Raw genomic sequence first — 25,450 nt, forward strand, 5'->3', positions numbered from 1 at the left:
TTCACCAGCCACCACTGGAAGTGACTATTCTTAGTTTTAAGTGTGATAAAAAATGAAAATCATATTGAGAAAAACACTATGTAAAAAAGTTTCATAAAGAATTAAAGTTGAACAGCTTTTACAGGTCAATGGTTGGCTCAGCTGTACAAACATTATTGAAGAAATAATGAAACAGTTTCAAAACAAGAACCAACCCTTGAATTCAGTGACAAACTCTGAAGAAAACATTCAGCTAGGTAGGCATGTGGTGAAGTTGTTTGCAAGGATAGAAAAACAAGAACTCCGTGGTAGACACAAGAAATTAAAGAAGCAGTCCAGCAAAAGAAGAAAGCATACCTAAAGTTCCTAGCAAATAAGATGGCAGATGCCTTAAAAGAATATAGAGAAAAATGTAAGCTATGTGTAAAAGTAGCTAAATAAAAATCATGGAAAGACTTAAGTAAGAATACAAAAAGTAAATATCAGGAAGGTGGCAAAATGTTCTGGAGGCTATTGAAGAATCTTAGAAATGGAGGAAAGAGTACTGTAAAAGGAATCAAAGATGATCAAGGCAACATGAAATCTGAAAATAAGGATATCCTAGATATCTGGAGTAATTTGTTATATCCTCATGTGCCCTCGAGAGTACAGAGGTCTCACATATGTCAGTTTACAGGCCGAAGTTAACCCTGTAAGAATGGCCAGTTCTCAGCAGATGCCAACAGCATAGTTGGCATCTGCTGAGAACGTGGTTAATAATTGGATCCCCTTCCAATTATTAACCACGGTCAGACTTGCTTAATGTTTTGCATGAGCCATTAGTAGTGGAGACTCTACCAATCGGCCAACCTTTGCTGGCATCTGGAGTAATTATTTGGAATATTGTTAAATGAAACAAGCAGTGAATACGTCAGGTAGAAAAAAAACATCAAAAACTTGAAATGTGGAGAGAGAGGTAACTGGAGTAGATGTTATTTGAACAGAAATACTTAAATATGGAGATCTATAAGTTTTGCAGTGGCTACACTGCATAACTTAGAGAGCAGGGTCAGAACATTGATTTCCAGATGATTGGAGTAGAGCTCTCATAAATCCCATTTATAAATAAGGGGATTAATGCTAACTTTGAGAATTAATTATTATTTTCCTATCCTCCATGGGGTCACAAGGCTCATTGTGGGAGGTCAACATAGTCTATCGTATCACTCCTTAAACTCATCTAGAGTCTACACATTCACCACTCTCTCAGACAGTACATTCCACGTTCCTACCTACTCACTTCTTACCCCTTTTGCTCACCACCTTCTTTTACTCAAATTAAGTGGATATTGAATTAAACATTATTTCAAAGCTGAATAGAGAAACTACAAGAGTTTCATGCCAAATATAGAAACTATAAAAATTTCGCCGGATCCAAGCGTAAGCAAACCTTTCGTGACAAGGCAACTTTTAGTAAAGATGGAGTAAGCCCTGATCACTATCCTTAGTATTTCCCATAATGTAAAACACATCTCCTGGTGGACATGTATGATGTTATACGTTAAGGGGGGGGGAGCACTACCCAGACCGGTATCGACCTTTGTTTAGGTCTCGTCAGTGGAAGCAGACCCAGATGTAAATACTCAGGTTGAAGTGATGCAGAACTCATACCTTCTTTTACAATTTCCAAGGATGGTTCCTTGTCCTGGCTGCTTTCCATCATTCTATCATATGAAAAATCTTCTCAGTGTTAATACAGTAATAGCCCTTCAACAATTTAAATGTCTTGATCATATCCCTTCCCCCTTTGCCATCTATTCGTTAAATTATGCAGTCTGCATAACCTCAATCTATCCTCATAATCAATGTTATACACTCCTGATATCATTTTTTGTTATCCATCTCTGCACCCTCTCCAAGGTTACTTCATCCCCCTTCAAATCTTAGTGACCAGATATGAGCACAGAAATCCAGATGTGGTCCTCAAAGCGTTATACAATGGGACCAGCACACTTTTATCTCTTGTAGTCAATGTTCTCCTTAACATTTCTGCAATTTTCTGAGATGTTTTCACAACCTATGCGATATATCCTCAGAATTTCAAATCTCTATCCACAATCACCCCAGGATCCCTTGTTTCCTCTGCCTCTTTCAATATAACTCCACCAAGTGAATATGAGACATCCCCTGTATGGATCCCAAATTTTAAAAGCATATATTTAGTTGCATTAAACTGATATTCTTATTCATTTGCCCACCTTTCCAATTTATTCAAATCCTCTTGAAGAGCCAAAACATCTGCACTTTTCCTAATAATCCTCCAAAGTTTCACATCATCTGCAAACAACTGAAGATCTGCAAATCAACTGAAGTTCATTCTTGACATCAAGAATGAACAGCAATGGTCCCTGAATGGAAGTCTTTGGAACTGTACTTGTAACCTTCCTACTCCCCCATATACAACTCTGTTATCTTTCAGAGAGCCAACTACCAATCCAATCTAACCCACTAACCTGATATCCATACCCATATGATACAACTTAAAAATGAAATTGTCATGTGGCACCTTGTCATTTTTTTTGGAAAAATCCAAACAAAAATGAGAGTGTATGCCTTACCCCTTATCCACTGCTATTGTTATTCTATTGTAAAAGGTAACCAAATTACTAAAACAAGATTCCCCTTAACAAATCCATGCTGGCTTGCATAAATAATATTATCCTCATTTGCCCAATTCTGTATACAAGTTCTTACCAATTTCTCCAAAATCTTAACAACTACAAAAGAAATACAAACAAGCCTATAATTGCCGGCCTGGTTGACCAAGTGGTTAGCTTACCAGCTCTACAGCCAAAAGGCTGTGGGTTCAAATCCCGCTGTGGGCATGGATGTTTGTCTGTGAAAATACTAGTGGTGGTGGTCGGCAGTAGATGGCATTGGTGTAGATGATGAAAGTATTTGCGGTTGGTGGAGACGGAGAGTTGTGGAGTAGGTACCCTCTCTCTCGATGAGTCTTTGGACTCCCTGGAGGTGTTATGTAATAATAATACCTCCATTCTACCACCATCCTTATGCAATTATACTGTCTTACCTTCCTTCCACTCTCCAGGAACCTGCCCCATTGCAAGACTTTCATTAAACAGCCAAGTTAATGGCACAGTCAGTTCCATAGCAGATTCCCTTAAAACATGTGGTGAAATTCCACATATTTTTAAATGTCCTTATTGACATTTAGCATACTCAGTATTTGGAATGCATCCTCTTCATTCAATTCTAACACTTCACCAGTCATTTTTTTAAGAATAAAGCCTGTAGTACCAGAATGGAACACTCTAATAAAGTGATCATTAAATAGCTGACCTATGTCAGCTATTTTGGTCACCTGATTCCCATCTCTACCCAGTAAGGTAATCTGTTCGCTATCATTTTTCCTCCTACTCACCACATAGAGAAAAAACTCCTTGGTATTCTTCTTGGATTGCAGTTCCAACCAAAAATGCATAACCTTACACTTTACTGCACCAAACTGACATGTTCCCCTTTTCCCATACTGCCAGTCTACTTAAATCATCCTGCAAAATTTTAGCATCATCTTTACTGACTACTTCTCTATTGTGCCCAGTTCTGCATCATCAGCAAACAACTGAATTCCCCTTGCATCATTTCCTACATCATTAATGTACAAATGAAATTGTGACCCAAGTACAGAGTCCTGTGGCATGCAACTGGTCACAGGCCCTCTACAGGATTTTACTCGTGAATCTGGTACAGTACACTGTTCTGGTATCTCTTTCCCTCCCTCCCCTCCCTCCTCATCAACCACCCTCTTATCCACATCCCCATTTCAACTGTGTTCACATCAAGGTTCTGTAACATCCTATGCACTTCCAGTTCATCTTTCTCTTTCCAGATTTGGCTGTACTGCTAATTTCCTTTCATACTCTGATTTTGCCTTCCTTACCATACTGGTCACCTTTCTGGGCTGTGCTTGGTATTGTTCATCTGTCCACCAGTGATCTATTTTTATTTGAATTCCATCCACAATTTATTATACTTATTATTATATTAACCCTACATTTTTTTAAAAATTTTCCCAGTCATTTCTCAGGCTATAGGTTTGTAATTTATTTTTTGTTTTGCTGTTTGTCTTCAACAATAATCAGCTGTTTTTTTTTTGTTTCATGATATTTTATTGTATATCCATAAGCTTAAGTATGTCAAATTTTACAATTTCTCTTTTTTTATTTGCCCACATCACCTTACTTGAAGTTGTCTGTCATTCATTTAGTTTGTTTTGCTGTTTGTATTTAAATTTTGATGCTATAGCTATTGCTTCCTTTTCATGCTTTCTATTGCTTGAATAAATCATTTTATTATTATTATTGAGAAGTAGCTGACTTTTTTTTTTTTTTTTTTGGCTTTTTTCTCTCATTAACCTCAGTTTGTAACTTGGTGTTTCTCTAATTCTGGTAGTAAGGCATATACATTGGTTATTCCTAACAATACTTTTTAAGGAAATTACAATGTACATTATACACTGATATATGCATGCTGACACTACATATAGTAAGACAAAAGCAGAGGAAAAGATATTTTTCTAAATTCCTCTTCTAGTTGCACCTCCTCTTTTCTATTGATGCTTCTTATAATGATGTTGCCTATCTTGAGTAATTCTGCTGTTTAAGGTGTTTCTATCATTTTACTTTTCACTCTTTATCAGAAATAATATGAAATAATGTGACCCTTATTGAACCAGGCAACATCCAAGTTGGGATGACCTCTGATTATTTTGTATCGTTGCATTGTGTGTCTTGTTTATGCTGGTCTAGAATTTAATTTGTTTGCTAACACCCAAGTTGCCATCTTGACACTTAATGAATGCTCTATCATGGGAAGGTGAGAATTGGACATTGGTATGAAAGCTGTGGTCATTTCTCAGCATTTTTTTGCAGGTTATCTAGAGACTATCACCTCACAGTTATCTAGTTTTCAGCTTTAAGTGATCCTAAAACAATTTGAAAAAAATAAAGTTGAACTGAGAGTTAATTATTTGATGTTCCTTACATTATTTTACTGAACTATAATTTTAATGTCAATATTAATCTGAATTTAATGCTTATATTTTTTGAAAGATATGGAAAGAGGGGAAATACGATGTACTTTGCAAAGGACATGAAGATTCAGTCACCAGCTGCAAGTTGTACAGTGGTGACAAGAAACTTCTCTCTTGCTCTGATGATGGTTCACTAAAGGTTAGATCCATATACTACATATTGCTATAATGTGTTCATATTTTCTTGAAACTTTTAAAGATATTATATAAACATAACTTTCAGAATTTATATATATAAAGTGATGCAGTTTAATTAATTTATTTTTTTTTAATTGTAAATACATCTGTCAATAAAAATGTCCTAAAAGAATCAAAAGGCAAATGATGCTTGGCTGGAAAGCATTTGAATGACTACAGTCAGTATTCAAAAACCAATTACTGCTATGTCTAAAAAAAGGAAAGTATTTAACAAGTATATTCTCCCTGTATCATCATATGGCTGTAAAATGTGGACATTAAATGTAACTAAAAAATAACTTTTAAAAAACAGTTGTATAGAAACAGGTGTGCATTATTTCAGGACTGGATTGAAAAAGAAATACTTGGATAAGAATTCAAACCAGAATCTCTTATATAATGAAAAGAGTTGAACATCTTAAGTGGAAGTGGGCTTGGAATATTGCTTAAAGAGAAGACTGACAACAAAGAAAAGAGTACTAGATTGGATAGCACTTTCTCTGAAAACCACAACACCAAACAAAATTTTGTTGGATTGATGAAATCATCAGATTTGCAGAAGAAATACAGAGAAGAAAAGCCATTGACCGACTAGTTTTGAAATTGTATTGTAAAAAAAACCTTCATCCAGAATTGGATTGATAATAGATGTCTCGAGACAAAAGCATAACCTGTAAGTGATATATAATGATATCTCTGAATATATAAAGTTCATTATATATCACTTACAGATTATGCTTTTGTCTTGAAAAAATATGATATTAACCATACATAAATAAATCATTACTATATACAAAACACAGGCTTACAACAGCAACCTAAACACAAAGTCATAAACAGAAAACATATTAAAGACACACAAAAAGAACAACATTATCTCTTTTCTTTTAAGCTTACACGGTGATCCGAATGCATTTTTGAAAATTATGGAGACGACTACCATGTTTGAATAAAAACTTTAGTTTAATATAACTAAAATCTACATTCGATGTTTCAACCTTTATGTCAAGATCATCTTCTGGAGCATACAACTATACACAGAAAACATGCTACACTACAATCAAACTAGTTTGTTACAGACACTGACCAACTGCTACAACAATTGTTGGCCTGACCTCTGGTGAAAAAAAAGAAAAAAAAATTGTACATCAATGCTAGAGTCTTATTATTAGTGTTATCTGTTGGTTGTAGAAATACATTGGGCACAACAACAAGTATCTATCTATATTAACATCATGTACATTCCAGCCAGTTGGTATGGAATGGTTTCTAATACTAGCTGAAGATTGGCTAGAGTCCTGACTTATGCTGGATCTTATATATTAGGTAGGCTGAATGTGTGCCATCCAGATCCTTGGAATTTTCATGCCATCTTTGTCGTTGATATTTGGGTGGTTTATCAGGATTTCGCAGGCTTCCTTAAATTTCTTTTTGTACCAGGTTTTTGTGCGGTGTAAGGAGCGGGTGCTTATCCAGTTGATTTGGTGTAAGGTGTTCAGTGCGTGGTCTGAGAGGCCTGTTTCACCATAATGGTTATATTTAATGTGTCTAATGTGTTCTTTCTTGCGTATAGGGATTGTCCGTCCTGTTTCACCAATGTACGGTAAGTTACAGGTGCAGCGGATGCAATAGACTCCAGGATGTGCTAATGGGAGGAGAGGATCCTTAGAGGAGTTGAATATGGTTTTACGTTTAGTGGGTGGTTTAATGGTGGCATTGAAGTTATAATGTTGTAGGATTCTGTTGATTTTTTTCGTGATAACCCTTTAATGTATGGGATGGCTATGGTTTTACTGTAATCTAGATTCATTTTTGATGTTGTTTTATGGAGTATTTTATTAATAGTATTTTTGTTATAGCCATTATTTATGAATGTGTCACTGATGATTTTTAGTTCTTGTTTCAGGGCTTGCTGGTTAGAGCAAATTGTTGTAGTTCTGTTTTTAAGGGTGTTAATGACTCCATATTTTTGTGATGGGTGGTGGTGGTATGAATTAGCATGTATTGTTAGATCTGAAATCGGCAACTTCAGAATTGACCTGACGTCACCATTCCAGAATCTAACAATTTACATAAAACCAAAATTTGTATACTTATCCTTTAGCAGAAAAAGTGTGTTTTTTGTTTGTAACTACTTTCTGTATGATAATTTTGTGAATTTGTGGATTTTGAAACTTATACCTGAGTGTATAGCATAAAAATAGGGCAGAATAAGAGGGGAATTATTAACAAAATAATGCAAAGAAAGAATGCAAACTATTCGACGACATAGGGCAAAGATCACCCTAAATGCAGTAAGATCGGAGAAATACCTGAGGGCAGTATATCTTAGAAAGCACGCTGACGCATACGTTTCCGAACTAAGAAGTCCCGTATGTAAATCGGTGTAGTCACCCGAACGGAGACCAGTGGGTGAAACGATGGAAAATTTCAAATGCGAAATGGTGGCGCTCTTGGAGATGGTATATAACCCATAACATGGAAGGACCCCCCCCCCCCCCCCCCGTTTTTTTTTTTTTTTTTTTTTTTTTTTTTTTTTTTTTTTTTTTTTTTTGTTCCTGAATTTTCTCTCTGTGTGCTTCAAGGAATCTTCGCGGCTCAGCTCTCATATTTGAGGGCTGACTTTCGACAGAGTTCAGTATGTCACCGCAGTAGAGTCGGCAAGATAAAATCGCAGGCCATAGTAAGATGTCCAACTACGTAAAATCTAGGCAGAAGAATAGCGTCCAGCTCAATGAGCGCGTGTAACCCACGTGGCATTGATATCGAGAAATCCAGATTCGAAAACGAAGGACGGCAAGAACCGAAGACAAAAGAATTAGATAAGTACTCTCACTTATTCTAGCCCTTTTTGAGATTGACTTACATTTAAGAAAGTGGGATTTAAGATTGTATTAGAAGAAAGAGTGAAAGGTTTAGATCTCAATATAAATGATTGTTTTCTTGAGATGAACTTTTGGAACTTCCAACCTGATAAAGATTCTGTTATGATTGTTCTGAGAGAATTCGAAAAGAGTGTTAAAGTGCCTTAATCAGAAAAATGAATTGTAAATTTTAGTGTAACGTATACTGAGTTAATGAAATATTGAGTTTTACTTAATCTGAATTTAATGTGTGAAATGAATTGTAAACTTAAAGTGTAACATGTTCTGAGTCATTGAGATATTGAAATTTTGCTTATATTCTGAACTTAGTGTTAATAATGAATTGTAATCGTAAGTGTATTATGTGTTGAGATATTGAGACATTGAATTGCTGATACTTTGAGGTAAAATACTGAAATTTATTAATGACTGAGAGAGTGAATGAGAGGTAATGATTTAACTTTAGAATTTTATAATCAATTTAATTTGTGTAGTACCATCAATTGGATTTAATAAATGTTTGATTCTTTAAATTTATGTGTATCTGATCATGTTGACTGATTCTGACCCTTCATAAAAATCGAACCCTGAGTACGTGTGAATGTGTGGGAATACCCAAAGTGAAAGTAAGAGCACGACTGCAAACAAGAATAAGATTATGCCAGAGATTCCAAGTCTCTAGGAAATTAAATTATATTGCTAGAAACACCTGAGATTCTGCAATTAACCTAAAGGTATTGTCTATCCCTAACTTTAAGGATCAAGCTGGCACAGTAAAAAAATAAATTTGTTTGAGTAATCAGGATAATATGTAGAACTCAGGGAACGGATAATTTTCTGGTGGCCCTAAAGGTTAAGCTAAGTAAGAAAATTATATAAGAAACGCGGTGTAAGACTTAGCTTATTATTACTAATGTGGAATGCATAACAATAACGCTAATCTATTCAACATAGAGACATACGCGATAGAATTGACATTAGTAAAGATAAGAAATTACTAATAAATAATAAAACAAAAAAGAAGAAAAAAAAGACCCCCACCTCCACAACAGTATGTATTGACCAGTGTGTGTCGGTTTTCGGTAGACCATGATGGATTGACTGCCTGAAGAAAGACGTGTGACTAGTGTGTCTAGGAACGGGAGCGAATTTTGGTTTTCGATTTCAATGGTAAATTGTATGCATTCGTGTTGTTTGTTCAGGTAACTAAGGAATGTGTTTAGTGTTTGTCGCCCATGCGGCCAGATCGCGAACACGTCATCAACGTATCTAAGCCAGACTGTCGGTCTTAGTGTGGCGGAATCAAAGAACCCTTTGCTCAAAGGTTTCCATGTAGAAGTTAGCGATTGGGGGGGGGGGGGGGATAGTGGTGAGCCCATGGCTGTACCTTCTTTTAATAAGACGACTTATTAGTCAGTTTCGACGTTTCTGCCCTTTTCACTAATGTCCCCATCAATCGCAAACTTCTACATGGAAACCTTTGAGCAAAGGGCTCTTGATTCCGCCAAGCTAAGACCGACAGTCTGGCTTAGATACGTTGACGACGTGTTCACGATCTGGCCGCACGGGCGACAAATGCTAAACACGTTCCTTAGCCACCTGAACAAACAACACAAACACATACAATTTACCATCGAAATCGAAAACCAAAATTCGCTCCCGTTCCTAGTCACACGTCTTCCTTCAGGCAGTCTATTCTTTACAGTCTACCAAAAACCGACACACACTGGCCAATACATACATGCTAATTCATACCACCGCCCATCGCAAAAATATGGAGTCATTAACACCCTTTAAAACAGAACTACAACAATTTGCTCTAACCAGCAAACCCTGAAACAAGAACTAAAAATCATCAGTGACACATTCATAAATAATGGCTATAACAAAAATACTATTAATAAAATACTCCATAAAACAACATCAAAAACGAATCTAGATTACAGTAAAACCATAGCCATCCCATACATTAAAGGGTTATCACAAAAAAATCAACAGAATCCTACAACATTATAACTTCAATGCCACCATTAAACCACCCACTAAACGTAAAACCATATTCAACTCCTCTAAGGATCCTCTCCTCCCATTAGCACATCCTGGAGTCTATTGCATCCGCTGCACCTGTAACTTACCGTACATTGGTGAAACAGGACGGACAATCCCTATACGCAAGAAAGAACACATTAAATATAACCATTATGGTTATATTTAATGTGTTATTTAACAGGCCTCTCAGACCATGCACTGAACACCTTACACCAAATCAACTGGAAAAGCACCCGCTCTTTACACTGCACAAAAACTTGGTACAAAAGGAAATTTAAGGAAGCCTGCGAAATCCTGATAAACCACCCAAATATCAGCAATAAAGATGGCATGAAAATTCCAAGGATCTGGATGGCACACATTCAGCCTACCTAATATATAAGATCCAGCATAAGTCAGGACTCTAGCCAATCTTCAGCTAGTATTAGAAACCATTCCATACCAACTGGCTGGAATGTACATGATGTTAATATAGATAAATACTTGTTGTTGTGCCCAATGTATTTCTACAACCAACAGATAACACTAATAATAGGACTCTAGCGTTGATGTATAATTTTTTTTTTCTTTTTTTTCACCAGAGGTTAGGCCAACAATTGTTGTAGCGATTGGTCAGTGTCTGTAACAAACTAGTTTGATTATAGTGTAGCTTGTTTTCTGTGTATAGTTGTATGCTCCAGAAGATGACCTTGACATAAAGGTTGAAATGTCGAATGTAGATTTTAGTTATATTAAACTAAAGTTTTTATTCAAACACGGTAGTTGTCTCCATAATTTTCAAAAACAACATTATCCTCTGTTTTCGAGCTGAGTTAAAGGAATAACTCATAAAAATACATGCTTTTCTCATGTCTGACATTCTATGCCAAAGGTTACTAAAAAAAAAAAAGTTGCCTTAAATCCCTTATATAAAGTCTTCTCTGGCCCAAGATTTTCTTGCTTCACTTGCTGTCTTTACCACTCCTCAAATTCATACAACCATACTGACCTCTTTGATTATTTATCTCTGAAAGTTAATTGCATACAATCTGATTACCCAAAATATGAAATGGCATCGTGTTCAGAGACCTCAGTGTTCATAATTCGAACTGACTTTCCTTTAACTTTACAGATCAAGCGGGAAAGAGTTTCAACTATTTGCTATAGATTAATGATCTAACACAAATTGTTTACCCACCAACCAGAATATTGAATAGTGCTTATCATTTTCCCAACATCTGGACCTTTTCTTAATGAGCTCTGTCTGCAGATACACTGTTGATATTTGATTTCTGATCAACTCTGACCATGACCTTGTCTATATTTCCTTTTTTACAGATTGACCTTCTCCCACCCAGTTTCAGCTATGTGTCATAGCACTGTATGTCCAATTGAGATGAACTCCAGGATTTTATGCCTCTTTTCCATGGTTTGATTACTGTTTTTGCTAAGCACACGTCCCAACCAAATGATCCATAGTGGAATGAGGACTATCATTCTCTGCTCCATCAAAATTCCTACCCATATCCAAGCCTTGATTCTCCAACAAGTGTGCCATAGCTATCTGATATAAAAATTCGTTGTTTATTTAGCAGTTCAGCCTATGACACCATCTTCAAACTTAAAGGATAAAAACATCTTCAACATATCCAGAATAGACTCTGTAAGAGCCAAGTGCACAAAGCTTGTTACCTGCTCAGCTACTACCATCAGGCATTACTTTCATCAACACTAATCAGCTACTGCCTTTCTTGTTTCCATTCCCCCCCCCCCATCCATCATTGTGATGGTACCATGGTAACATCAAAGAATAGGCAGATCTATTTTTGTCAGTCTTTTCCTTCAACTCTTGTATAGAAAAGGTGCAAATTTCCATCTACTAAACAATGAACTACTCAGAGCACACTTCCTCTTATCTTTTTACAGACGAGCATCAAAAACTCTTAATAATCTTGATACTAATAATTCCCTTGTTCTTGGTAGTATCCCTCTAATGTATGTGCTGTTTGATGAAAATAGGCAGTAACATTGAAAGCACCAACTGCATGCTGCACGAGACAGTATAGAAGAAGTAAAATGTTTCATGTATTTAGGCACAATTTTTAATGATGATGATGACAAATTAAATATGGAAATAGATAGTAGAATTAGCAAAGCTAATATGGTAAGAAGTCAACTGAATAAATTTATGTGGAATAAGGAAGAAATTAGTCGAAACATTAAATTAGTTGTATATAAGACAGTGTTCAAACCAATTTTAACTTATAGATCTGAGAGGAGGGTTAGAAATAAAGCACTTCATCAAAGACTGGAGACACAGATATGAGAGTTCTGAGAAAGATTAGAGAGATGAGCAGATGGTATCATATTATAAATTGTTATTATTATTATTACATGAAACCTCCAGGAAGTCCAAAGACTCATCAAGGGAGGGCACCTACTCTACAACTCTCTGTCTCCACAATTCAATCCATTAACTACAATGAACAGCAACTATCATCATCATATACACCAATGCCATCTACTGCCCACTACCACCACTATTATTTTCACAGACAATCACAAACATCCATGCCCATGGCAGGATTCGAACCCACAGCCTTTTGGCCGGAGATCAGATACGCTAACCTCTTGGCCAACCAGGATGGCTAAAAATGAGGATATTAGGAAAGAACGTGACATTGTTAACATTCAGGAATATGATAGCAGAGCTAATCTCTAACAAAATGGAAGAGGAAAGGTTAGCAAAAGAAGTGTTTGTTGCCAGAGTGCTTGGAAAAAGACCCAGAGGAGGACCAAGATCTGCATAAATTGATACAGTAAAACATTCCTTAGAAAAGAGAAATATGAGATCTGATAATATTGGAGTCTTGGCAGATAACAGAATAATTTGGAGGAAAACTGTCAATAGGAAGTTAGTAAGAGTGAAACTTTTTCATATAGTTCTATCATAATATTCTGTACCCCCCCCCCAAGGATACATGCCAGGAATTTGATGATGACATGTGCATTCCAGAATTATCACTCGTCCTGTATTGCGTAATTTATACAAGCTGTGATACTCATTTGGCCTCTATTCAGCAGTATGGAACCAAGCCTTTATCCATCCTGTCTCTAAAATGGAGATAATAGTCTAGCACTTTTGAAAGTAATGAAGAATTTCATTAACTACCAACTTCTCTGCAGTCTGGAGATCCACTAAATAGTGGATCTCCTTTCATAGCAGATTTTCTAGCTAACATTATCCAGCTTTGGGCACAAGACATAAAAAAGTTTACAGAAACTTGCATAGTTCTTCTTGATATCTCCAAGGATTGCATCTGGTATAGCAAGCTTCTGCTTTGATCTCCTTCTGCCAATGCGATTGGATTGCTAGCTTTCTCTGCTCATTAATTGTGTATCATGTCAGTTTCCCTCTCATCAGATTTCTCTATCAGTGCTGAGGTATCCTAGCATTCTTTGCCTTCACCTACAGAATTCTTCCTTATGTACATAATGATCTTCTCTCACTAGCTTCAAATATATTGGTTTAATAAGATGATGATATATCTGCTCACGTAAGCCTCCTTACTGTCATTATATTATCGTATGCCAAATAATAATAAACCTTAAATTCTATCATAGTTTTACTGATATTCAAATGAAGAAGGGGAATGATGCCATTCCCTTCTTCATTTGAGAAAAATTATTATATTACTCAAATGATTCAGGTTTCAATGTCTGCCATAAGCATTGTCGTAGCCATTGATCTCCTCACTGTTCTCAAGTGATGTGAACGTAATCTGGTGAATCCAATACTGTAATCATGTGAATTCCTGTCTTCAGTTCCTCTTACATTTGATAATATTCTAATCTCCAGTCAAGATAAAGTTTCTCTTCTTTGGGTTGACTTTTTCAGCATATCTTAATGCAATCTACATGGATTGATACAGTAAAACCATCACATATGTAGCATTCTCAGCTTCCAAAAAAAAAAAAAATAATATTATTATTACGTGACATCTGCAGGGAGTCCAAAAACTCATCGAGGGAGGGCACCTACTCTACAACTCTCTGTCTGTGCCACTCATTCCACCAACTACAATGAACTGCAACTACACCAATGCCATCTACTGCCAACCACCAGCACTAGTATTTTTTTCACAGACAATCACAAACATCCATGTCCATGGCAGGATTTGAACCTGCAACCTTTGGCTGGAGAGCGGATACACTAACCACTCAGCCAACAAGGTCAGCAATTTATTCTTATTTGTTCAAAACACTACTTCTTGCCTGCATAACCCCCTAACACTTTATGAATTAGAGATTCTTCCAGCCTTAGGCTATTGTTCTCACATTTGGAGTGGTGTATCCTAAACTTCCCTAAGAAATAACTTACATCATATGAACAACTTATGGTCTACTTACATCGAATAAAATGGTAACAAAAAGAAAAAAATTTGTGACTTGAAAAAAAACTTGGAAGTTCTTATAAAATTTTGTTTTATTTTAACCAGTTGTACTTAGCTAGGTAATAAAAATACTGTTACTCATCATTTAAAAATGCATTTTTCCAAAGGATATGATCTAGTTGTCAATTTTAGCATCCATTCTATGGTAAGCACCCCACAAATTAGTTTTAATTTGTGGGGTGCTTAAGGGTAAAAGCTATATAACTGAGAGGAGAACTCCACATAGCCTTTAAAGGAATGCAGAGAACCGACCAGGGCTTCTAACCTAATGACCAATCCTCACCTTCTCATGGTCCAACCTGTTGGGTATCTCCCTGGATACTGAACAAACAAGGATGGGCTGGCAATTTGGGATTTAGCTGACCAAATTGTATTCTTATTGGCTTAAACCAAAATATAAAATGATAGTACAACATGAGAATTACATACAGCCTGGGACGTTGCCCAATTAAACAAGGTCCCCATTGTTTTCACCAGGGAACCAGGGCAAACAGCGAAAAGTCAGCTACTGGAACAAATCCTAAAACCCACTTCAACTCAACATCACCAGAGTTCAAGATCGGTACTATCAACATAAGAAGCCTGAATGGCAAAAAAAAATGAAGCTAGCTGAGGAATTGGATAAATACCAGATCAGCATAATAGGGATGACTGAAACAAAAAAAAAAGGCAAAAACTGGTGAAATCTTTCTGAACAATAAATACAAAATGTTATATTCAGGCAATGACAATCAAGGAATAGAAAGAGTAGCCATAGTAATCAACACTAAAAACGAGGCTAATATTCTTGAATGGCAGGCAGTCTCAAGTACAGTGATGTGAGCAAATATCAGAATGGGGAACTGGACAATGAGAATTATTTATGTGCCTATTGTCCCACAGAAGGTTCTACTAAGATAGAAGTTGAGGAATTTTTTGAGGCTTTAGAGAAAGCAACTGACACAATCAAAAATGAAAAGTTGGGGATCTAAATAGCAGAGTAGGAAATGATTGTCAGACACACAAAAATATTTTAGGGAAAATTTGCAGAAAAGAGCAAACCTAATAATAATGGCAAATACCTGTTGGATTTCTGCTCAGGACACGGACTGGTTGTTACTAACACAATGTTCCAACATAAAAATGTGCACAAATTCACATGGAGGGAAGAGGCAAGGAATAATAAAAGTCTCATTAAGTACGTTATTGTTGATAGGGATATTTTCTCCCTGGTGCAGGACACTAGAGTGTACAGAAGATTTGAAATTGGAAGTGATCACCATTTAGTCTTAAGCAGGATAAAATTGAATTTCATATTGAAAAGAAGAACAGGTAAGAAAGTTTTAAAGTGATAAAAGTTGAGCAGCTCTCAGATGTGAACTGTAGACTAAAATACACAAAGATTATTGAAGAAAAAATGAAGGAGTTTGAGAACAGAATCAAGCCATCGAGATTCAGTGGCAAGCCCTGAATCTCGATGGCTTGAAAGAAAACACTGATTGATTCAGCCAGAGAGGCATGTGGTGAGGTTGTCTGCAAGGATAAAAATATCAGAACTCCATGGTGGACACAGGAAGTTAAAGAGACAGTGAAGGAAAAGAAGAAAGCATATCAAAAGTTCCTGGCAAATAAGTCGGTTTGTGCTCTTAGAGGACTCAGAGACAAATGTAAGAAAGCTAAACAAAAGTCACAGGAAGACTTTGGTAAGAACATAGAAAATAAATATCAAGAAGGTGGCAAGATATCCTGGAGGTTGTTGAAGAAGAAGCTCAGAAATAGAGGAAAGAATGCTGTAAAAGGAATTAGAGATGGTAAAGGTAACATGAAAACAGGAGAAAAAGATTCAAATTAAGTAGATATTGAATCCAACATTATTTCTTAGCCGAATAAGAAACTGAAAGATAGAAAATCTATTCTAAGAGTTTCATGCCGAATATCGAAAACTATAAAAGTTCAGCAAGTCCAAGCGTAAGCCAACAGGTGGTATATGCTGGGTCAACTTGTAGTAAAGGTGGAGTAAGCGCCTATTATGGTCCTTAGTATTTTTGAATAATTTTATTAACTTAATTTAAATAATTTTACTTTGCCAAAATGAAGCCTATTGGCTCTTTATCTCAGTAAGAAAAAAAATATCCTTGAGGTGTGGAGCAATTACTTTGAAAAATTGCTAAAAGAAACATGCAGTGATGACAGAAAAGTGGTAAAAAAAACACCGACCAGACATGCAGTCAGGAATACATATCCATACTTGAAGTGGAAAAAGCCATCAAAAACCTGAAATGTGGAAAGGCAGCAGGAGTAGATGATATACGACCAGAAATACTCAAGTATGGAGCTATAAAAGTCTTACAGTGGCTGCACTGCATAGTTCAGATGGCCTGGACAGAGGGACGAATTCCAGATGATTGGAGTAGAGCTCTCATAGTACCCATATATAAAAAGAGAAATAAAACTGAATGCGAGAATTGGTGGTATTTCATTACTGAGTGTTCCTGGTAAGATTTATACAAGTATACTTGAGAAACGGTTCAGAAGGATTGTGGAAGAGAAGCTTGGTGAAGAACAAGCTGGATTCAGGCTAAATAGAGGCTGTCAGTATCAGATTTTTACTTTACGACAAATAGTTGAGAAATCATGGGATATAACAAGGATCTTTATTTAAGTTTTGCAGATCTGCAAAAGGCACATGAAAAGGTGTTGAGAGAAAAAGCTATTCAAAACACTAGAGTTATATGGTGTCAATGGGGCATTATATCAAGCAATATTTAGTCTTTATTTGAGTTGTAAGCCAGCAGTTGGAATTGAAGGAAGTATAGGAAGATGGTTTTATGTTAAATCTAGTGTCAGACAATGATATACATTATCCACGCTGTTATTCATTATCTATATGGATCACATTATGAAGTGGTATAAAACCTGATATCGAAATTGGAAATGTAAATCTCAGCTCATTACTTTATGCAGATGATGTTATACTTGTTGCTAGCAAGTTGGCCAGAAGATAGATTTTTTTTTTCAGAGGTGACAACTGAGGAAAGTTGGTGCCCTAAATAGCTAATAACATTGGTATTAATGTCACCAATATTCTTTCTTAGGTGTCAGCTCTGAAAAGAAATCTTGGAAGAATTAAAAACATTTTTTAATACTTTTCCAGTGCTGTTTATACCTCACAACCTTACAATGATGCCCTCCTTGCACTTAAGCCTTAACACTGGGATCATTAAAAATGTCATCAGATGTAAGACAGAGAAAACTATCAGCTTTCTGCATGGTTTATGAGACAAAATATTAATAGTAGTTAGGCTGATTCAAAAGTACTGAGGAGTATGGTTGGTTTGAGAGTTGTGGGAAGTTATTTTGTTTAATTGCCACAAGGATGCGAGTCGGGAGGATCTTTTTTGTGTTTATGGTGTATTGAGCAGTTATTGTTATATATTCAAAACAACATAGTTTGATTCTGTTTTCTTTGCAAAATCAATAATGGTGACCCAAATTTCAAGTGTTTTATTCAAAACAACATAGTTTGATTGTTTTTCTTTCAATCAATAATGTTAACATTCTCAATTTCAGGGGGGTGTTTTGGATTGTAGTGCATGTAAGGATATCTTAGTTATGGAATTTTTGCTGTTGCTGGTGTGTTTTTCTTGATAGTGGAAATTAAGTAATCTGGTATGGAAATATTGCAATCTCAATAATGTTTGGTTAAGCATGAATTTATGGAATGAATGGCGAATATAATATTACAAGTATTGCATCCTGACTGGCAGTTAAACTTATAAACAATATGCTGCCATAGCCACACGTCAGTTGGAACTATTGTGGTTCTATGTTTTATTATATTTTGTAGTTTATTGATAGTGATGAAGATAATTTTTTATAACGTGAATATTTGAAGTTGGAAACAGACAGCAAGATCAGCAAAGTCAACTGAATCTCTCTTGTAACAGCTAGTTTATGTAACAAACTGTTACAAGACAGTGTTCAAATCAGTTTCATCTTGTGGATGTGAGAGTTGGGTTAGAAATAAACACTTGATCAAAGACTGGAGGCTACAGATATGAGAGTTCTGAGAAAGATTAGGGAAGTCAACAGATGGCATCAATGGTAATATCACATTAAAAATGAGGATATTAGGAAAGAACTTGCATTGTTAGCATTCAGGAATGTGTTAGCAGAGCTAATCTCAGGTGGTATGGTCAGTTAAACAGAATGGGAGAGGAAAGATTAGCAAAACAAGTGTTCTCTGCCAGGTTGGCAGGAAAAAGACCCAGAGGAAGACCAAGATATTGGTGGATTGATACAGTAAAAAGTGCCTTAGAAGATAGAAATATAAGATCTGATAATGTTAGATTCTTGACAGGTAATAGACTGATTTGGAGGAAAGTTGTAGATAGGAAGTCAGTAATAATGTAAATTTTTCATGTAGTACTATCATATCCTGTACACCCGTTGAGGGTATATATCAGGAGTTTGATGATGATATTGTAAAGACAACAGGCAAAACATTTTTCTTATCAACTGAAACATAACTGCAATATGCTCTTGTGCTGTCAATTTTCTCTACTTTTTCAAATCATTCTTGAAGTAGCTTACTTCCATGTTCAGTGTCTTTATTGGATATAAGAAATGAATTTTATACCAACAGTGCTGTAGAAAAAAGTTCTGAGGCCTCCACAATTCTTACAGATTTGGACATTTTAATGTTTATATAATTTCTTTCCATATCCTACTCTATAATAAGAACACTCCATAATAAGTGTTCCGTGATGTCACTGACCAAGCTGTGTATTTTTAAACATGGAAGTAATTTGGGAAAAGGAATACTGCTGTTTATGACAGTCATAAAAATTGCCTGCACGCTGATTACAACAATGGGCGGCGTATCCTCTGTTCTCAAAATCGAACGAAATAACATTTGTGTTGCAATGTCGGTGACCAAGCCACATATGTTTAAACATGGAAATATTCATGAATTATCATTAATTTTCACACATCAAAATCTTTCAAAATTCAGGAAAGGGAATACCGCTGTTTATGACCGGTCATAAAAAATTTCCTGCAAGCTGATTACAACAATTGGCAGCATATCCTCTGTTCTCAAAACTAAACGAAATAACATCTGTGTTGCAAATGTTAGTGACCAGTCAGCAAGGCAGTATAAAGAAAATTTTTCCACTGAAATTGAAGATGAAGGGAGTCTGTATCCGGTTCTCAAATCTAGTAATAATGAATACTTTCTTCACAAGTTCATATTGTAGGGTGAGAGTGCATGTTTCAAAACCATAGTGCCTTGATTTTTTAAAAGTAATAGGCCTACAGATTTAAATTTTAATATGAATAAGAGACAAGGGACTTTGTTTAATTTTGATGTTAAGAAATCTCTTATTGAAACTGTTTGTGATGCAACAGATAGTGATTCATCAACCTCCAGCCTACAAAGTGATCTCCAGGATGTACAAAAGGAGGGGAAAACTACCAGCACACACTAGAAAAAGTGCATTCATTCATAAGTACTTGTAATAATATTATAAATTTTTGGTGATCATTGAAAATCAGCACAAATTAATTTAATAATGTTGGCCTGAGTAAATTACAATATGCTATAAGATTTCATTAGTCAGTGATTGATAACTGATTTAAATGTAATTTTATATTTGTCAACATGTCACACTATATACATAAGTGTACTAATACTCTTTATGATTATGCCATGATTAATTATTAATATATTACAAAATATCCAAGGTGTTCGGTGAAAATTTCAGGATTTGTGAAGTGTTCCATCGTAGGAAAAATCTGGGAAACCCTGGTGTAGATGATGAAGGTAGTTGCAGTTCATTGGTGGATGAAGTAGTGGAGATGGAGAGTTGTAGAATAGGTGCTCTCTCGATGAATCTTTGGACTCCCTGGAGGTGTCACATAATAATAATAATTACCATGTTTTTTTCTTTTTAAGCATTCATTTATTTTTTACTCTTTCACTTGTTATTGTCATGTGGCGTACCTCTCGTAATCCTAAAAAAAACTGCTGCAGAAACCTACCAAATGCTAAGTCCACTAATGGACATTAGTGGACATTAGTCGCTCTCCTTTCAGATGGTTAAGTAATTTTCTCTATTTATAGAAAACTAACACATACTTGAGGTCCTAAGGAGTGGTGGTGCATGATATTGTGAGGTCTTTGACCTTATGGTATATAACATACAATCACTCCTATGATCTGTAAGGATGCAGTGTTTTTCCAATGTTGGGGTTGTTGATGTTCATCTGCCCTTGAAGTTTTTGTTCCACAAAAAAGTTTTACTTTGGCTCACAGTATTATCACTAAATGCTTCCTAAGCATTTGATGGATTTCTGCAACAGTTTTTTTGTGGTTGAAGCAAAATTTGATGCAGATTCTTTGTTCCTTAAAATCCATCATTTCAGATAGAAGATAATCGCCAAACCACTAAATTGATTGGCCAAAGCAATACATTAAAAGGACTGCCCATTAAAAATGTTTGCTTCATCAGTTAAAAGTTGAAAACAGTGAAATCAGTAATGTCATGTAACATAATATAACTATAAATATAACTGAATTTTAATTAATGTTCTGGTGTAACAGCTTTTTATTATAAATAAAATATGTCTTAAATGTAGGTATGGGATGTCAACAGTGGAGAAATTTTGCTCAATTCAATGAAGCATTGTGACAACAAGATAACATCATGTGATGTTTCTGCATCTGAGACAAAGTTTGCCTCAGCTTCTGTTGATCACACTGTAAAGGTAAGTTTTTTGTTGTTGTTGTTGTTGTTTTTTTTCATTTTTGAAATACTCTACTAATCTTTGAATGCATTAAACTTTTATTTGGGTAACTTATAATGCAGAGAAAATATATTAAAAAGTAAACTTTGTCAGAGATGTGCAGTATAGAAAGCACTTATTCATGATATCATTAGCCCAAAATTTATGTAACTTGGAAGTGTCTGCTGATTCATTTTAATCACTACTCATGATTTTTGTAATTTTCATACCAGTCTTGAATGTATATTATAAAATAAAAACAAATAAATTTCTTAACAGCTAATCAAAGCAGCATTGAATACTAATAATTTCCACTGGTTTAAATCAAACAGGATTTAAACCAGGGGAAAACCTTTACGAGACTTTTCAATGACAGTGAGTTAGCTGGTCTCATATGGAGGCAGCAGGATTTTTTATCCACAAAACAGGCAAGCTAACTAGAGAACACATACAGCTGACAGCCATAGCTGTAGCATAGTAGTATGAAGCAGTATAGCTTTGTCATAACAAGCAATGAGCCCCTAATATATGAAATATGAAATTCTCTTTAGGAATGTTAAAGCATCTGAGAACTGCAATTAACAAATTATGGATAAGTATATTATTACTTTGATAATAATATGCTTATCAAATGCACCCAGTTATGGGTGCACATAAACTTGTTCATCAACATATTATATACTACCTGAAGGTGGTATGCAGTGGTGTATATATTACTTATTCAGGAAGTAGGAAGATGAAAATGAATGGGTGTAGATTAATGCATAAAATATAACCAAAATATGTGTTTTTCTAACTGCTTCTGTACCGGTAGCACAGAATATATCATTCACTCAGAAATTTTAAAACTTTCATAAACAATTCCTTCCCTCTGGACTCTGAAAGAACCACAAAAATATTTTATCACTCAGTGCTTTTTGTAAAGATGTCGAACTTTGAAAACTGCACTCTTTCAGGTATTGGTGCCATGTAATCCTATGGACAGCAGCAGCATCCATGGCTGAAGTTTGCTGTTTGGTTTTTTCGTAAAATATGAAGCATGCATGCATGTAGTTCTGTATTTTTAAGGGGATTTGGTTAGGCTTTTTGAGGAAAATGCAACTAGAAAGCATGCAAAAGTAGTAAAAAAATAATAATGTATAATAACACACTTTTCCATCACAGCTATAAAAGACATCAAAAATAATTATATATTACTGTGGTTAAATTAATAATTTTTTTATATTTTTTAAATACTTTATTATGTCTCAGATGAATTACATACATATAATGTAAAATTCAAGCAATAATACTACATTTTCTTCCATGTGAATAAAAAACATTCTAATTAATATCATTATAACATGCATAATGTGCAGTTGATATAACAGCATAAGTCATGTATTATTAGTAATAATAATACTACAATAATAATTTACTATTGTAACTCACTGTTACACAAGGTGTATATTAATGTGAAGTGAATAATAGCTATATTAATAACAACTAGGATAATGATGATTATGAGGATAAGTTGATTGAGGCAGGCTAATCCTATCTACTTCGAAGCTAGCATTAGCTTTTATGAAGAGAGTGGGGTTAGCATACACTATTTATGTTGTTTGGTTCTTTTTATGGATGGAATATAAGTGTTGGATGCTGGCGATTTGTGAAGTATATATAGGTGTTAATGCTATATTAACTGTCTTAGTATAGCTTCCACAGTTCATGTTTTAAATTTTGTGGTAGGTTGAGTAGCATGGGTATGACGTGATCTCACAGAAGAACCGTATGAGTTGTTGAATGGTCTAGGGCAGTGGTGTTCAACCTTTTTTACTACGCGAGCTACTTTTCTTTAAAAAGTTATTCGCGATCTACTCTCTTATATAGATCACGTTCCCCCAACCTGATATCTGATTATGCACAAATAAACAACTAAAAAAAAAAATACACAACTAAAAACTTTATTTGTGTATTTAAAAATTTATTTATCACTTTTAATTATTTTAATACAACAAAAAAAAAAACAAATATATTGGAATAAAATATTTATTTCTCTGTTTTGGAAAAAAAACCAAAGTTAGAAAAAACAACAGATTGATTACAAACTCACAAGTTACAGGAAATGCTGGTTAATTTAAAAAAAAAAAAAAAGTTAATGTGAAATTTGGCATTGTTTGGACCTTGCAATATTTTCATAGTCAAGTTGATATGAAGAAGTGGCCAGTTGCAGACAATCATCCAAATGATCATTTGTGATTTGGTTTCTTAATTGATTTTTTATGACGGTCATATTTGAAAAAGCGCATTCTGACAAGTATGTCAATCGAAAACACTACAGAATTTTTTGCGCAATATCAGTTGATATTGGGGGTTTTTCATGTGCATACTTCCAAATGATTTCATTGTTTATTGATTTTAAATGTAAACTATTCTGAATGTTTATTATCTCAAGTTCTACTTCAGCTTGGTTTATATCAAACAGCCCACTAATTTTATTTGAAATTTCTGTGATGTTCAAGTTTTCTTGAAATGGATTATTGATAAAAGATACAATCATTTCAGTTTTATTAAAATCTTCAAATCTTGCATTTATTTCTTCTTCAACTAATTCTATTTCACGAATAAATTCTTTTAAATCATAGCGAAGCATTTCTTGATTTTGTTCAAAAAATTTTAATAAATATGGGAGATGTCTAAATTTGCGGTCATTTATATTTTTCTTTAATAAAAGTAAGTATTGTTGGAAAGTTTTTATTGAACTTAACATGTCAATTAAATTTTTATCTCTACCTTGTAACTCTAAATTTAAATTGCTTAATTTCATACAGAAATCTACTAAAAATGATAAGTGTTACAACCATCTTTTATCACTCAATTGTGGATAAATATCTCCTTTTTCATCAAGAAAAATTTTTATATCATTAATTAATACAAGAAATCTTTCTAAAAATTGACTTCTGCTGAGCCAGCAAACATTATTGTACAACAGAAGTTCCCTATCATCATCTGCCTGTAATTTAAATAACTTCCATTGCAGGGCTTTTCCTCGAACAGAATTTACAATTTTAAATGTAATATCCAAAACATCTTTTGTGTTTAATATTTTACTACACAGTACTTGTTGGTGAATAATACGTTAAAAAATCTGAATATTTGTCATCGTTTTTACATAATGAAATGAAGCCTGATTTATTACCTATCATTGCAGGAACACCATCAGTAGTAATAGACATGAGTTTAAAAAACGGAAGTTTGTGTTGTTTCACAAATTCATCAAATGCCGAAAAAATGTCTTCTTCCCTAGTCCTTCCCAATAATGGTATAATTTTCAAAAGTTCTTCTTTACTTGAATAATCTTGAAATACCATGCGAATAAATACCATTAACTGAGCAATATCAGTGAAGTCGTTTGATTCATCAAATTGTAATGAAAACACAACACACTGGAGAATGTCTGACATTAACCTGGCCTGGAAACTTTTCTCCGGCAATTGGAACTCTTCCTTTCGGCAATTTGAAACCTTGTCTGCGATCTAGAAGTAGTCTCTCTCTCTAGCGACGTCTCAAACCGAGAAGCTCCTTTCTGGAAGTGGGAAACTCCTCTCTCAAGCAATGTGGATCCGGGCAGTCTCTCTGACGATGACTCTGGACCAGGCGGCCTCCTCTCTGACAGCAATTCTGGAACCGGAACCCCTTCTGCTTGCTTCAGTCCCTTTTTATTAGGCCTCCTCTGAGACCTCGCATAAAGTTTGGCAAACCCCAAAGAATCGGTATGAGTCTTTCATCTTAAGTTTCAAGTTTGGCATGCCTTTTGTTCTCCTCCGCTTTCTTAGAGTTAAAACATCGGAAAGTTGTTTTAACTCTTTCTACTGACTTCGGAGATGTTTACACTTAGAGCCTGCAAGCGTTTCTCATACATACAAGTTTCAATAACAATCTTTCTAATGCCGCCATATACAGCTTTGGCGACAAAAACATTGCCTTTGTTTTTAACACTCTAACATATTCTTATTAAAGCAGTATATACAGTTAGCTTCAAAAAAGTTATTTACAAAAACATCTAATACAAACTATATCGAGACAAACAAAGTTTATTTTTTTACAATATT

The 25,450-nt window shown here is 35.0% G+C and overlaps 1 protein-coding gene across 1 annotated transcript in view; it reads left to right on the plus strand.

Annotated features, from left to right (window-relative positions):
* The window catches only part of LOC150097985 (apoptotic protease-activating factor 1-like), a 313,888-nt gene that overhangs the window by 259,941 nt on the left and 28,497 nt on the right, over positions 1-25,450 (plus strand). Inside the window, exons 12-13 of the mRNA XM_090406652.1 lie at positions 5,091-5,210; positions 21,213-21,341. Coding sequence (XP_090262778.1) covers positions 5,091-5,210; positions 21,213-21,341 — 249 coding nt within the window. The remainder of the gene's footprint in view (positions 1-5,090; positions 5,211-21,212; positions 21,342-25,450) is intronic.

This window comes from Typopeltis vanoorti, chromosome 16 (genome assembly GCF_054136105.1).
Source record: "Typopeltis vanoorti isolate ZY-2024b chromosome 16, IOZ_Tvanoo_1.0, whole genome shotgun sequence".
Lineage (NCBI taxonomy): Eukaryota > Metazoa > Arthropoda > Arachnida > Uropygi > Thelyphonidae > Typopeltis > Typopeltis vanoorti.